This window comes from Engraulis encrasicolus, chromosome 2 (genome assembly GCF_034702125.1).
Source record: "Engraulis encrasicolus isolate BLACKSEA-1 chromosome 2, IST_EnEncr_1.0, whole genome shotgun sequence".
In the NCBI taxonomy this organism is placed as follows: Eukaryota; Metazoa; Chordata; class Actinopteri; order Clupeiformes; family Engraulidae; genus Engraulis; species Engraulis encrasicolus.
Genome location: NC_085858.1, coordinates 3654192 through 3669670, shown reverse-complemented (window position 1 = coordinate 3669670; position 15479 = coordinate 3654192). Strand labels below are relative to the sequence as shown.

Genomic DNA, 15479 nt, shown 5'->3' with positions numbered 1-15479 from the left:
ACATGTTTTGGCCACGTCCCAACTTTTTTGAGATTTGTTGCATGGGTCGAATTTAAAATGAACACATATTTCCCCCAAAACAATACTTTTACCTCCATTTAACAGTTGCTATGCCGACCTTGTGACATTGTGCATCTTACACATGGAATGAATGTTTTGAAAATGGCAGCATTTTGCTTTCATTCACAAAATACCAAGTGTCCCAACTTTTTTGGAATCCGCTTTGTACTACCAATTGCATACAAGTAATACAAATAATAAATAATTAATAGATGGGTAATGGATTGTGGAAACAGATGTGATGACCCTTTAAGTTCTCTTTCAGCTGTATTCCTAAATAACAATAATCCAACCTAAATAACAGTAATCCAACCTTCTTTTGTCCTTGAGCACTGATGATGTAGATTCCCTTCTTGTTGATGGCGGAGGCGAGAGAGAGGGAGGACAGCTCTACTGACCCATGGCTGTCCTTCACAGTCTTAAGCCACTCCAGGTGCCTTGCAGTATCACGCTAAAGAGGCAGGAAAACTCAAAGACTGAAAACCAAACTAACCAACTAACAGATGCCAAAAGAGAGTGATCATCAAAGTTAAGACTAAGCTATTAACTGTTCTTGTTCTTCTTTTTGTTGTTTGTTGTAAATTGTTGGCAGCTGCGCTGATATTAAAATAGTGCCAACATAAATGAAAAATAGTTCCAAGTAGTAAAAACAGTAGTTGTTTGCAACTGACCGAAAACTTCATCAAATGTACGATTATAGCATCGTTTATAGTTTAGGGTTAGGTTAGTTTATAGTTTAGCATAGGCACCGAATAAATACTGCAAGTATATACACAATACATTTTACTAAGCTCTCACCAGCTTCTTAGGGAGGTTGGCATCATTGTCCAGAGCCTTCCATAGCTTCTTCAGCGTCTCTTTGAAGGCCTGGAATCCTGAATGAGGCTTCAACTCATATAACATCGGAGCATAACCAAGGACGGCGTCATGAAAGCACGCCACCCGGTCCACATCCAGGTCATTCTCACCAGCAGATATGGAGGCAAGATCGACAAACACTTTGAGCTCGTTGATGTCTACACAGAGAGACAGTGAAGAGGCATACATTTGGATATATGTTGTAGCATGATGTACCTACATATTGTTCATGTATTTGTGCATGTTGCCTGGATGGTTGCATCAATTTACCGTCCATGTACCAAAATACTTTCTGTTATTCTTTTTCTCACATTTGGATGGTTAAACAACTGTACCAATAATGATTTGATTAATTTTCTATTTACAATTAATTTTCCAAGATTTGTTTTTCATTCCTCAAAATGCTCCTTACCTTCAAGAGCCTCTTTCACCCACATGACAAAGTTCTTTCTGAGTCCAAGTTCCTGAAGACACACCCTGCGTGTCTCTGTGATGTCCACTAGGACGGTCTTTGCTTGCATCATGTCATTGTCAATGCGGTCCAGGCTCTCCTTCTTAAAGTCGATGTTTGTCTGTGGACAGACAAAGAAGCACAATAGATTGTGTATATACAGCAATGTTTTTGTATGCGTCATAACAGCTGAGGTACAACCATTTCAATACATTTTTCACAGTATTGAATAACTTTGATGCTGTTTACTTTTTCCTTACATTCAAAAAGAAAAAAAAAACAAGAAATAATGTTCACGTTACTTACAACTTGGAGGAGCAAATCCAAAACATCAAAGTCCCCTTGGAGACAGAGTGTCTCCTTGACCATGTGCACCACCTGTGCGGACTCCACAGCCAGGTGCAGCTCGTGGTACTGCTCAATCTGCTGCACCTTCCTCTTGATCCAGTGCCGGCCATCTGCCGGGTCAATGCGGCACATGATGGCCAGGTCAGCGGACAGTTCAGGGTATTTACCCTTGAAGTCCTTTAAGACCTCGTCCACTTGCTCCAGGCGGAACCTGCCGTTCTTCAGTTGGGCGTAAATTTGTTGGTACCTGCTGAAGCAGGGCTGGAAGATCTCGTCGTGTATGATGTCAGGGGTGACTGGTGCCATGTCTGCTTCATCTAGATCGTCTTCGCGATCCGACTCGTCGCTGGTGTCATCTAGTGTGGCATATTCGAGGGCCTGGGAGTTCCAGCAAAGCTTGAAGATGTAGCTGTCTCGGAAAGTGTGCAAAACCTCGGCCATGTCTCTCATGTTTTCATCCAGCTCAAAGAACGTCACCGTTTGGGTGGTGGAGAGTTGGCCGAAGACATGCACCGGCATGAACTCATCCAGGTCCATCGTTTCGATGTCGACCTGGTTTTTGCCTTCCAGCCTCTTGACATCGACTGAGAATTATATAAGATTTTTGAGAACAAATAATGAATTCCAAGTATCAAAGATCATGTGTAAACAAATTTCTATTTCGTTCCTCCTGACCGCCAGAGGCGGTGCTTTCAGCACTTAATATTCATCTTACGGATCAGCAGGTCGAGAATTAATATCAACAAAGTAACACGTGACTTGGGTGACGTCACCTGGTGACCCCCGTGTCAGGGGTTAAAACACCGGTGAACCAAGGAAGTGACCTCTTTCATCTTCTCTATTGCAGGTGTCGAGTTAATCGTTTGAGATTTTGGGATTGACCTGACGCTTTGTTCGTTTCGCACCCATAGGGTTGGGGCTGTGGGTTTTCCACCCCCCATGAAACGGCGTTGGTCGCTTTTTCCTTTGAGTATCTCTTTCACATTTACGATGTGTCCGACTGAGTGTTATCCGCTCGGTGGAGGAGGGCTGGCTAGGCTACCTAGCCTGCCTAGCCCCTGGCTCGAGGCACTGTTCTCGCCGACTGAAGGTTAATAACTTGTCCTTTCCCGTGGAAGGTAGGCCGTTTTCTGATCATGTATTAACTGCTACCGCGTTATCTTCAGTAGTGTTTCCCGCAACTGGATTTGACGAGCGGTCTCGTGGCGTGATGCGCTTTCGAGTTGGGATTAGGTATTAACGCCTGCCTGCCTATGTTGGCCATCGTTTGGGTAAGTGGACTGTCATTTACTGTTTCGATTTATTTTCGCTGTGTTTCTCGCCGCTGAATGTTACTATTACTGGGCGATTGTTGTGACACTCGACGCGAGCTCGGTTACTTGTGTTCGCGTGCCTGTATTTACGTTACGGCTTCATTGTTTGTACAGTGTAGCCTGTCTGTACGGTTGCACCACGGGCCAGTGTGGTTCACTGTGCCCTTGCACCGTTGGCGTCACGCTGCTCCAAAGATTCAATCTACAATACAATCTCTCTCTACTCTCTCTGGCTGCACTCTGCTCACCCCGGTTGTTATTCCTGCCCGGTTGTGTTATTTCTTCACTGGTTGATTATTGTCTGTTTTCACCTGGGGTGTCTTCGCCCCAGAAGTGTATATTTGCCTTGCATTTCTATCACTGTGCTACTCAAACGACTGTGGATTCTGTATCTGGCTGGTTCAGCTTCATGCTCCCTTTCCCGCTGGGCCCGACTTGTTGCCGCTTGGACTGTTTACGCGTCTCTGCTGCAGTGGCTGTACCTACTACTGGTTACCCTGCCTGTCCCGCCTGTCTATACCCATGGCCCCTATGTGGCCTTTACTGGTGTTTGGCTGACCGTGACGCTGTGCGCGATGGGTCGGCGATCAGGCATTAGCCGGGCTGCTGGAGGCCTCCATCTATGGCCTTGCCGGGTATTGAACCACTTCTGACCGCCCTCCTTGCCTCGCCGGTCAGGGCGTTGAACTGGCGGGGCGCACTGCCCTGGCCACTTAGACACGTCGCAGATGAGCTAGTCTGCGAGGACTATGATGCAGCGTTGCGTACAACGTGCATTGGGTTCTCGATGTCCCACGTCTTGTTGACCTTCTCTCAGCCCAATGGACCGCTTTGGGGCGCCCCCTGTGAGAGTTCTCTTTGACTCCTGTTTGCTGGCATTCGCCTGTCTGGCCTGAGTGCCGGGGCAGAGTCACACAGACCTTGGCCGTGGTACGGTGATTGGTTTGGCTTGCGCGGCACCCTTGTCGGGGCCTTGCTGGAAGCCGTCTGCTCTCTTCCGGCGGCCCCCATATGTCCCTTTTGGTCCGTCCGCTTTGGGCAAGCCACGACGCGGCTTTTGTGTCGCCCCGGCCGTGCGGCCGATGCTGCATGTGGTTTTGTTTCGCTCACGCTGTTGTTCTCGACCTGGTGCGCTTTGCCCTGTTCTCGACATGCAGACCCCTGGCCTGGTGTCTCTAGGCGTCGATTTCTGCTTATGACCAGCGTACTTGCGGGCATTGGAAGTGGAGGCTCTCCTTCCTTGCTCTCCGCCCCTTCCAGGTGTTGGGCATGCCGACCTCGGCATCCCACGTTGTCCCTCTTGGCCTCCGCTTGCTGAGGCCTCTTTGGGTTGGATATGCCGTTATGGCCCCTGCCAGGTCCTACTGTCGCTGACTGCTCTACATTGCGTCTGGCTACCATGTCCGCCTTCGACCCTGGAGGTGGAACTCGCGTCTGTTCCGCTCTGCCCTTGCGCCGTGGAGTCATGCCCACTGCTGCTGCCCTTGCGCGGTGCGGTCGTGCCCACTGCTGCTGCCCTGGACGGTTGGTCTGCGGTGGCAGTCCAACACTGCCTGCGACCTGTGGGCCCCCTGATGATGGCCGTACCTTGGATGAATGTGGGGACTGGCCATCCTGATTGCCCTCAGACGCTCTCTGGCCGGTCTTGCGGTCTTGTGTGGAGCGGGCGGCTCATCTGTCATGTGCCATGTATGCCGCCTTGAGTCCTTGCCCTCTCTGGGCCTGTTGCAGCAGCTGCTTTCAGGGGCCGACACTTGTCTGATGGGCATGGGAGCAACTTCCTTATGGGCGTCCAGTGCCCTGTTGTTGACCTTTTCCGTGGTTCGCCTCTTCCATTGTGGCTCCTCCCGTTTGTGGCACCGGGTGGTATGGTACCGCTACGGGGTGGCACAGGTGTCCCCGTCAACTGCTATGCTAACTGCTTACTTGCTGCCCCCTGTGGTTCTCACTCAGGGAGCTCGTGGATCCTTTGGGCCAGGTTACACTGGCTTCCATGTGGCCGTTGGTACGTGCAAGGACGTATACAGCACGGCCTCCTCGGCATCAGGCTGCACCATTGCCTGGTTTTCTTGATGTTGCCCCACATGTTACTGTGGTGCTGGCGGTGGCTTCAGGCCGTCTCAGTAGTACTGACGACGGGTAGGCACTCCTCATGACTTTGTTGGTATTAGTCATCCAGTGCTGAAAGCACCGCCTCTGGCGGTCAGGAGGAACGAAATAGAACGAAGGTTATGTATATAACCACGGTTCTATGAGTTCCGGATGACCGCCAGAGCTTGGTAGTCACTCTGAGTGTGTTCGAGAAAATTTGCCAAGAGGTCACTTCCTGGGTTCACCGGTGTTTTAACCCCTGACACGGGGGTCACCGTGTTACTTTGTTGATATTAATTCTCGACCTGCTGATCCGTAAGATGAATATTCAGTGCTGAAAGCACCGCCTCTGGCGGTCATCCGGAACTCATAGAACCGTGGTTATATACATAACCTTCGATTTAATTCCCAATATCTATACATGTACATATTGGCTTAATTTTAATAGTTTTATTTACTGTATTATTTACTGTAATACATTCCCATGAAACGTAACTGTTTGTCAAATGACTGTGTGAAGAGAAAATAAATAAATAAATAAATCAATCAATCAATCATTTAGTGCAGTAACAAATACTGTCACGTATTTTAAAAGTACACAATTCACAAAGACATCAGTAACTCACAGAAAATGTTTGTTTGGCACAATTTCTGCTTATGTTGTGGAGTGTCCATTAGATAAGACATGTTACAGGCAGTCAGGGGTAAGTGGTTAGGGTGTCAGACTTGTAGCCCAAAGGTTGCCAGTTCGCCTCCCGGCCTGCCAGGGCTGAGTTTCCCAACAACTCTTAAGTAGTACTTAGTCTACGTAGGACTTAAGTATGAGAGGCCCCCTAGGCAATATACCAGAAATAGGTTTCACATCATCACTAAAAGTTTATAACGACATTATTTTACCTCACACATGCAAGCATTTTATTTGCATGTACCAGAACAAAACATTGCATGTAGGCCAATACGACTATTTTATGCATTAACTTTTTGTGATATGATATTGCCTAGACCGCCCCTCATACTTAAGTACTACTTAGGCTTAAGTACTACTTAAGCGTTTTTGGGAAACTCAGCCCAGGTTGGTGGGGGAATAATTAACCAGTTCTCTCCCCCATCCTCCTCCATGACTGAGGTACCCTAAGTGGGGTGCATCAAACGCCCAAATGTTTGAAAATCATGTTCTGCTGCAGAATTGTCCAATTGTTCTAACATTACACCCTTTAAAAATATTAGCAAATTTGTTTAATGTTAAAGGGTGGCACAATATGCTTGAAACTAATTTGATCAAAACTATTTAGGAGACTCATTTGGCAGAATGCTCCAATAGCCTTTCCAATTTCCCAGATTTGAAATCCCTAGTGTATGTTTTTTGTAGCCTTCCTTTGACAAGGTTTTAGCCCCTATGCGTTAACCCTTAAGCCATGTTAGAACAGCCATGTAGCCCTCCTTTAGCCATTCTTTGGGTGCTTTATGTTCTCAGGGAGTGGAAAGGCAACTGGAACATTCTTCCAAATGACTTCCCTTACTAGTTTTGCTCAAAACAGCGTCAAAACAAACTTTGCCCTGATTCAGCTAAAATGCCCATTGAATGGCATTCACTGCAATTAAACATTTCAAGAGCCATTTGATGCACCCTAACCCTGAGCATGGTACACTGCTCCCTTGGACACAGCCCCTTGCATGGGTGAGGCATGAATGCAATTTCGTTGTGTGCGGTGTGCACTTGTGTGCTGGAGTGCTGTGTCACACTGACAATGGGAGTTTCCCAAGTGGGCTTTAATTTTTTTTATTAAATAGAGAGGAAATCACACACACACACACACACACACACCTTTTAAGTGTTCCTGCAGCTTGTGGCACATGTTGAGGAAGCCGTCCAGGAGTGTTTTGTCGTGCTGCACGGCCTTCACCTCCTCTTCTCTCTGCTGCAGCAGCGTCCTCATAGCGCTGCCGTCATGGAGCCGCTGGTCCTCACACAGGCACTCTGCAGAAGCAAGAAAAGCTACAGCTCTACACACATGCATGTAGGAACATTAATATGTCCACATGACGAGCAGTTCAACTGTTACTGTATGCTCAGACCAAACGCTACAGGCAGGTAATGCTACAGCTCCACACACATGCATGTAGGAGCATTTAGTATCTACTTAGAATCCAAAACCAAAGATGTTTTAGTACAAAGATAAATCTAACCATGCCCACCCAATGCAAAGGAGTGTGCTCCAGTTTGGTCTACTACGGGGGCATTGTCCCCGCCTTTTACTCTTTCTGTAGCGTTTTGGTAGAACTCTGTAAAGAGTGGTAAGTGACCACTGTTTACTCTCAACCTCTGTTGGTCTCCTAGAGCAGTGATTCCCAACCAGGGGTACGTGTACCACTAGGGGTACGCAAGCACACAGCAGGGGGTTCTTGGAAAAATGTAATTTTAACAAATGCATGAAGCATAGTCACACAGGAATAGAAAAAGTAATGAACCCTCAAAGCCTTTTTGTGCCATGAGTACCCCCTAACACGTTTTGGAAAACTCTGTCCTAGAGGCATCTTCACCTGGCATCACGAGGACCCCAGAAAAAGCATGGGCTTGACTCGTCTCTAACCTTTTCCAAATGTCTATGCTAATACTACAAGGGCACTCAGTAAGTACAGGCGTCCACCCAGTTCAGTAAGATGAAATCTCTTTTTAAAAAAAAGAGAGAGAGAAGGTGTCGCAGACAACAGGAAACTGTCTGGCAGACACAGGACCTTGACGAGTTAAACCATTACTGTAAGTTCTGACAAAATGTGTTTGCATACAAAGCCAAAGAAAGTTCAACTTGAATTGCCGACCTCTAGTGTTTTTAAAGGGACACTGTGCAGGAAATGGTCAAAAAAGGTACTGCAACTATGCTGCTTATTGAAATTGGGCTGCCTATTGACAAATTTGATCTTTACATGAACGTTTACTAAGTATTAAACAAATATTTTCTAGTATGGTCCGAGTACAGTCATTTTTGCTGCTAAAAATGGCTATTTTTGGAAATTCAAAATGGCGGACCATGGAGAAGATCCCCCTTTTCATGTATGAAAAGTGCAATTTTTCCAGTCATAATGAATACTTAGAATTTGATTCTGGTGGTAAGTATTCATGAAAAAGGTAACATTAGTGAACGGGCAGCATGAATTCTGGAAATAAATAACTAAAAATCTCACACAGTGTCCCTTTAAAGCTGTACGTCAATCTGACTGTTTTGATCTTCCACACCCACTTCAAGTACTTTTACCTTGTTTGGTCTGAAGATACAGTTCAACCCACTGCTATAGTTACAGCTCAATGGGTGTGTTCAGGTCAACAGAGAACCGTGCCGGTCCCCATTCCCACAACTAATTTCGAACCAGCCAGTGTTCACACCACAATTCTAAGCATTCAGGAACCGGAAAGTTGCGCAATGCACACCAAATAATATTTGCTTTTTCTCTGTGTGTAAGATGACCCTGATGAAGGCGTAAGCCGAAACGTTGGTCTTATTAAATGTAACTGCATGAAGTTCGGAGTGTGCGACAACCATTCTTTTTCAAGTTGAGTCTTTTTCTCTGTGAACCATGATGACAGTGTGGACATCAGCAGGTTCATCCGGTAACAAATACAGAAAAGCTCAAAGCCTGGTATGCACACGGGTGGTTCGTAGGTAAGGTAAATTTCCGAACATTACTGGTGTGGGCACAGGCACAGGCACCGTCACCGTTCTGGTGGGCCTGAAAACAGTACCAGAGCCATGTCCCTCACCCATGTTGAGCAGCGTGGTGAAGGTGTCCTTCCTCTCCAGCACGTATCTCAGGAGCCTGATCTGGATGCTTCCTTTGATCAGCTGCTCAGTGATGTACGTGAACGCCGATATGGCCACGCTGATCCTCAACTTGGCCTCGTCTGAGAGAAGCTCAATGAACTTCTGCTCTGTATCTGCAAGGACAAGAGTTAACTTGATTGTTTTGGATAACGTGACCAATACTAAGAAAAAGTTTCTTTGCTCGCTTGTTTCCTTGTTTGTTTGTTATCAAGAAAGGATTTCCACATTTACTGCACTCAACACACATGGCCTTCTCACCATGTTCAAATGACATACTATCTGGAACAAGGTTGTGTGTGCGTGGTTTAAAAGTTACCTTGCAGCTGGAAAATGTTTTTGGCAGCGTTCCAGTCCAAGAGATGCCGAATGACGAGTTCTTGGTCATCCTGGAAAACTCCATCTTTGTCCTTCGGCCAGGATTGCAGAATCATTGTGGACAGAAGGTTCCCAAACTTCCTGTTCCAAGTGAAGTTGCGCACCCTTTGGAAAACATCGCCTTCGGATTTTGCCTGTGAAGACACAGCATTACAATACATGATGCTGACCAATAAGAGATGATTAATACATTTCAATTTCAATTTGTTTATTAAGGCATAACCCCCTGAGATGAGTCACCTTGTTTTTGAGGTGGTCCCGAAGAACACATTAGCTTACACACGCACGCACGCACACACACACACACACACACACACACACACTTCATCACTAGAAGCTACAAACCTGTCCCATCTCTACCCTAAAAAACTAAAAAAACTCTAGTTATTTAACCACTTTGTTAGATTTTCAGTGATTTGATAAAATTGGTATGAACACAGTAAGGTGTGTAGCGGCTGTGGTGATGGTATTGCAACTGTGTTAAGTTTTGTAAATGACGCTGAAAATTGTGCAGTGACTAAAAAAAGTTGTCAACTCAGCTGTTCTTAAAACATACAGTTAATATTGGCACCCTTAACGTTTAAGCACTTAATGGGACTATGTCCAGACAACAAATAATAAGGTCAACCATGATTTTACTATAGATAGCCTGTGGTTGATACAAAATATAAAAATGATCAACAGCATCAAAAAACTAAACCATGAGAGGAAAAAAAATGGAAAAGGTAAAACTCCCGGAATCACTGGTATTGGCACCCTTTACTTGATATCACTGTGGAAACCTAAGTTGATTCAAATATGGAAAATTACAAATGGGAATCACCCTTCATAAATTGCTTTTGTCCATAGTGCATGAATTAGCCAAAGAATGATGATTTTTTTGTTTTAAAACGCCATGTGTTTACGTCTTGTTCCTCTTTCACAAAGGTGAAGACAGGAGCGGACTGGACCTGTGTGAAGTTGGCACCCCATATGTTGAAAATATGAATTAATCCATTTTGGGTCATTTGTGCATCATTTCTGCACGAGTGTGCAGGCAAAATGAGCGTTTGTGCACAAACCATCTTGAAGATATTTACATTTAGACCTTAGGTCACTCAGCACCCCCTCAACATCCAAATGACTCGAAAATGGTTGGAATCGTTTGTGAACGTTTCGTCTTCAAGTCTCTACAAGATTTTGTAAATAAAATGAAGGGGTGCCAATACTAACTGGCTAACTAAGAAACAAACCTAATTTATAACAATGGGGTAGTATACCTTGGGGTAGTATAACTTGAAGTATCCCCTGAACCCTAATACTGTTGAGATTAGATACCTGGCAAAGAGCAGTGACGGCCTTGAGGGCACATGTTTCTATACTCCTGGCAATGTGTGGCAGAGAGTTACTGAGGTCTTCCATCTTTGAACAGTACACATCCACCTGATCTAAACGATCCTCCTGCAAGCAATAAAACCACAAGGAACATTGTGTTAGACAATTTGGAGTGTAATGAAATGCAATGCAATGCAATTTGCGACTACAACAACATTACCCTTTGAAATTTGCCTTCAAAATCTCTGGTGAAGGTATTTCTCCATCTGGTTGTGAAGTCCTCACTCTTGAAGCTGCGAGAAATGATATTGTTCCACATCTGAAAGTCAGACCAAGAGAAAAATAAACATTAAAGTTTAAACAAACCAAAGAATTGCAACAGAACTCATTTTGTAAACTGTCAAATAAGTACTGTATAATGCTCGGGATACGACACCCCCAGTTCATAGTGTCTCCCCACAGTCCCGGTACGTCAAGTGTGTGGAGGCTTTTTCCATGCAACCACTGTCTCAATCTATGTGCACTGCCACTGACCGTAACTTTGGCGTAGTAGCTGCAGTGTTCCGGTGCCATCGAAAGATTTCGTTGAGTGAATTCACTTGATATTTTTTTCAAACCAAATCAGAGGGCTTGACTTGGTCATTTGGTTTGGGGACTATTTTACCAGCGTGGAAAAAACAGTCGACGAACACACCACGGAACGTAGACATACTGGTTTGCTGATGAGGGATGTGAGGGGTGGGTTTCCCCAATGGCATTACATGATGTGTTTTTCCGCACCGGAAAATAGACTGTGAACCGAAATTACCATGCCAAGCTTTCCGTGTAGATTTGCACCATCATTTGCATCATTTTGGCTAAAATCTTTCAATGTCACCACAAGACTACAGGTACTATGACTATGGGGGCAGTTGTGGCCTCATGGTTAAGCACATGGACTTAAGTTCAGAGGGTTGCTGGTTCGGAACCCACCCTTCAACTCCCGACACCTCTATCCATGGCTTAAGTGCCCTTGAGTAAGGCACCTAAGCCCCGTACTCCTCCAAACATACTGAAACCAATACAGTGTAAATACCTGTAAGACGCTTTGGATTCTAAAAAACTGTCAGCTAAGTGTACTGTAATGTAATGTAATGTAATGCTCTGCCAAACTAAGCTACGGTTAGTGCTGCCTTGGGACTGCGGGGTGGCATATTGGGCTGCACATTTCAATTTGTAGCCTTTTTCTGTTTTAGGGTGCAGTCTTTAAAAGGAGCTACATTATCCAGGATGTCATGGACATTATGGTCAATGGAAAAAAAGAGAAGGTAAAGTGTTCTATATGTGTCATAAACGGAGCAAAGACATTTCTACAGGCATGTTCATGAACGCTAACACAAAATACAATATCCCCATTTAATGTCTGACCTCGGCCTCTACTGAGTTGAGAGATGCTGATGTGACTGATGAGAGGTATGAATGCAGCAGGTTCTTGGTGAATGTTTTGGCCATCCAGGTGCGGAGTACTTCCATTGCATCTGACAGTAGAGACACATTCTGTTGACTTAGACCATCCTCCGATTCCTGTTACAAAACACATAGGGTACACTTCAGTGTCTTTTTTAGACTAGATCTTGCAAAAATAGTAAATACACACACACACAACCACATAATCTGCATTGAAAAATGATCCAAACTACAATGCACATTTTCATAAATAAATTATCCTAACAGATACACAAGTAAACGATTTAAAAGGGGGAAAACAGTCCCAATCTGGTCCCTTATGTTTTCATGTTACTTACGTGCTACAATAATGGTATGAGGTTTCAACAAACCTGTTTGTTACACAACAAGGTGAAGTCTGACACTGCCCCAACAAGACTCATGCAGGCAATAGGGACCTCATGAAACTGGTAGTGGACTCCTTTGCAGATTTTTGTCAGCAGTTTCACAGAGGTGTTCAAACATTCAGTTCCATATGCATCACTTGAGCAACTGTAAGAAATTTTACATTATTGAGTCAATCACTTTGTGTCAATCAATCAATCAAGTGAATCAACATTAGTATGCCAATCACATTGTGCAAGTGTATTGTGAAAATAAAAGGTGTTTATCCAACTGTGGTGGAATGGGAATTAACATACAGCAATGATGACTGACTTGCCAAGTGTCTCTACATCTTATTGGCCATGAATAAAAATGCAGTATATAAAAAAGTCAAATGTAGCAGCAACATTTCTGATGTACCTGTACTTGTTCTCAAGAAGACTAGTCTGAATATGAGTCACTACATCAGAAACATCCTGAAAAACAAAACAAAAAAAGCACATAAGAGGAGACACTAATACAAATAAACACAAAATGAACTCCAGCTGAGTTGCACTTATACTCTTATCCTAGAATACACATCCAGACAAAAACAGTAACATCAGCTAGCACAAAAAAAATACTTTTGTGGCGCTCACATTTGTACTCATGTGGCTCAATGAGGAGGGAACTTTCTGGTGGAAGATGTGCAACAGATCAAGCAGCTCAGGATTGAGCATGGCACTGTTTGCGGTCAGGTCCTCCAGTGTTAGTTGGCTCATGACGGAGCGAGCAAGCAGCAGATCAATCTTCAGGAGATGAGGATGCTTCTTCAGTGAGTTCAGTATGGTGCTTAAGAAATATAATAACACAAATTAACAAATGAATGAAACAGGTTACAGTATAAGAACAACCAATTTATATGACTGTGATATAAAAATAGGGATGCTTCTTCATTGAGTTCAGTATGGAACTAAATAAATATAATACAAATGAACCAATTAATAAAATGGGTTATAATAACATCCAGTTTATATGACTGAGATATAGAAAAAGGTTGTACACACAAACTACAGTATACTATTTAAAATTAATGTAGCTGCATGGTTGGGATTTTTGACATCCATTCACAAATCAACTCACACACACTAACACACACTGTCATTCCATAATGACAATGTCATGTAATTGACCATTTTACCTTCTGTCCTGGCTTGAAAGGGGAATGTTTCCAAATCGTATCCCCTGCAGTCCAGCCCAGGCTGCCATCTCATATCTTGGGGTGCCAGAGAAAGGGACTGCCTCAAAAGGTTTGCACGACCCCCGTTCCAGGTGTAAGAGGGGCAGCACCAGCACCCAATGGTGCATACTCTTTGAGTAGACGTTGCTTATGAGGGTCACTAACATCTCCGTCATCCTAGGAAGAGGAAATGAGAAGATGTCAACGAGGAAAGCATGACACAGAACAGCTGATGAGTCATCCATGTCCACAGACTGTATGTTAAGACACGTACAGTATGTTAAGTCTACTCGTTTTAAAAAAAATCAATATAATTATAGAATAATCTCGATCTGTATATAATCTATATATTTTTTAATATTTTCTTGCATTTATTGAACAAGTTTGAGGAGACAGAAAAGTAATGGGAGAGAGAGACAGAGACACTAGAGGAAAGGGAAATGACCTCGGGCCAGAATTGAACCCGGGTGTCCGGTGCAACAGTGAGTGCCCTCGCCGATTGAGCCACGGCCGGGGCCCATAAATACATTTTGATTTGATTTTTGAGTTGACACATGTATCTTCACCCGTACAGTATAAACCTACCCTTTCACACATGAGAATGACTGCTGGAATTCCTCCCAGTAGGGCAGGAACTGGTCTTTGGGGAGGTCTGGCGGGCAGAGAGCAACACAGAGACGAGCAAACTCTGCATGTATCAACGGGAGATGCAAGGTCCTCCACACATACAGCATTATCACCGCTGCATAGAGGGGTTCTTTGATGTATGCTCTTGTCCCTCCCTCCTCCTTGCGGAGCTCAGGAGTCACATGGTCCAGCATGAAGTCTTTCACCAACTTATTCACCTGCAAACAAGAGAAAGTGGAGAATTCTGTATTGATTGAAGCGGCTGCGGCAGCACGTTCGAATAGTTTGGATAGTTAGCAGCAGCAGTCACTTTGCTATATTCATGTGACCCCTAATGCGTAACCTGGATTCAGAAGCTATAATCCAGTGCCACATATTCCAAATATTGGTCTTTGTGAGTGAATCTGAGGAAGACGGCAAGGTCGAAATGTCATCATGCTAATGAATGAATAAAAAGACAAAAGAAGAAATCCAAAATGAGTATGCAAACTTTTTTTTGAAAAGTTGTTCAGCAACAGGGATTGTGGCACAAGTATATATTCCAAATAACCAGGTTATTTAGAAATGGTGGCACTAGATTGCAGCTTCCGAATGCATGTTGCTCTTCACTGCATGTGATGTGAGGTAAATAACTTACATCAGTTTCATCATATCTTAAGGAGATCCACTTTTCTTGTTTTTCTTCAAACACAAAAGGGTTTGCGTAGATCTGGTGGAACTGCTTGAGCTGGGTGAGGAAACTCTTGAGGTTGACCTCACTCCAGCTGCTGAGCAGGTCGAATATGCTCTGCAACATTATCCTGCCAGCAATGTTTCTGCCCTTAATCAGATCGTCCCTCTTCTCAGACCACAGCATGCTAGTTATTCGTTTGAGAAGATTTTTAGACGGCGGCGCACAGACAATGTCATCATACTGATGCCACTCTCCTGTGGAAGAATCACAGACACATGCAGGCTTTACATTTGTTCAGTGACAGTGTTAAGATACATTTTTCAAGCTTGTTGCACCCTTATAGCATAGTGAACCCAGTGACAGAAAATGCATGGTAGAGAGAGGTGGGATAAGTTTGGAAAATGTGCCAGGCCGTATTCTAACCTGGGTCCCCCATGGAGAACTGTACTGGTATTCTACCCAGTACCCGGGGTCGCTGAAGAAATAACCATTAATTTGCCGCATTTGCTCTGGATGTGCTATT

General features: G+C 44.4%; 1 protein-coding gene across 1 annotated transcript in view; it reads right to left on the bottom strand.

Annotated features, from left to right (window-relative positions):
• rnf213a (ring finger protein 213a) overlaps window positions 1-15479 on the bottom strand; it is a 72274-nt gene that overhangs the window by 47526 nt on the left and 9269 nt on the right. The window contains exons 9-24 of the mRNA XM_063219867.1: window positions 14921-15210; window positions 14242-14501; window positions 13618-13833; window positions 13076-13268; window positions 12858-12913; window positions 12446-12605; window positions 12036-12191; window positions 10849-10947; window positions 10632-10754; window positions 9256-9448; window positions 8879-9052; window positions 6947-7099; window positions 1676-2301; window positions 1331-1490; window positions 859-1076; window positions 374-511 (exon numbers count right to left, since the gene is read on the bottom strand). Coding sequence (XP_063075937.1) covers window positions 374-511; window positions 859-1076; window positions 1331-1490; window positions 1676-2301; window positions 6947-7099; window positions 8879-9052; window positions 9256-9448; window positions 10632-10754; window positions 10849-10947; window positions 12036-12191; window positions 12446-12605; window positions 12858-12913; window positions 13076-13268; window positions 13618-13833; window positions 14242-14501; window positions 14921-15210 — 3215 coding nt within the window. The remainder of the gene's footprint in view (window positions 1-373; window positions 512-858; window positions 1077-1330; window positions 1491-1675; window positions 2302-6946; window positions 7100-8878; window positions 9053-9255; window positions 9449-10631; window positions 10755-10848; window positions 10948-12035; window positions 12192-12445; window positions 12606-12857; window positions 12914-13075; window positions 13269-13617; window positions 13834-14241; window positions 14502-14920; window positions 15211-15479) is intronic.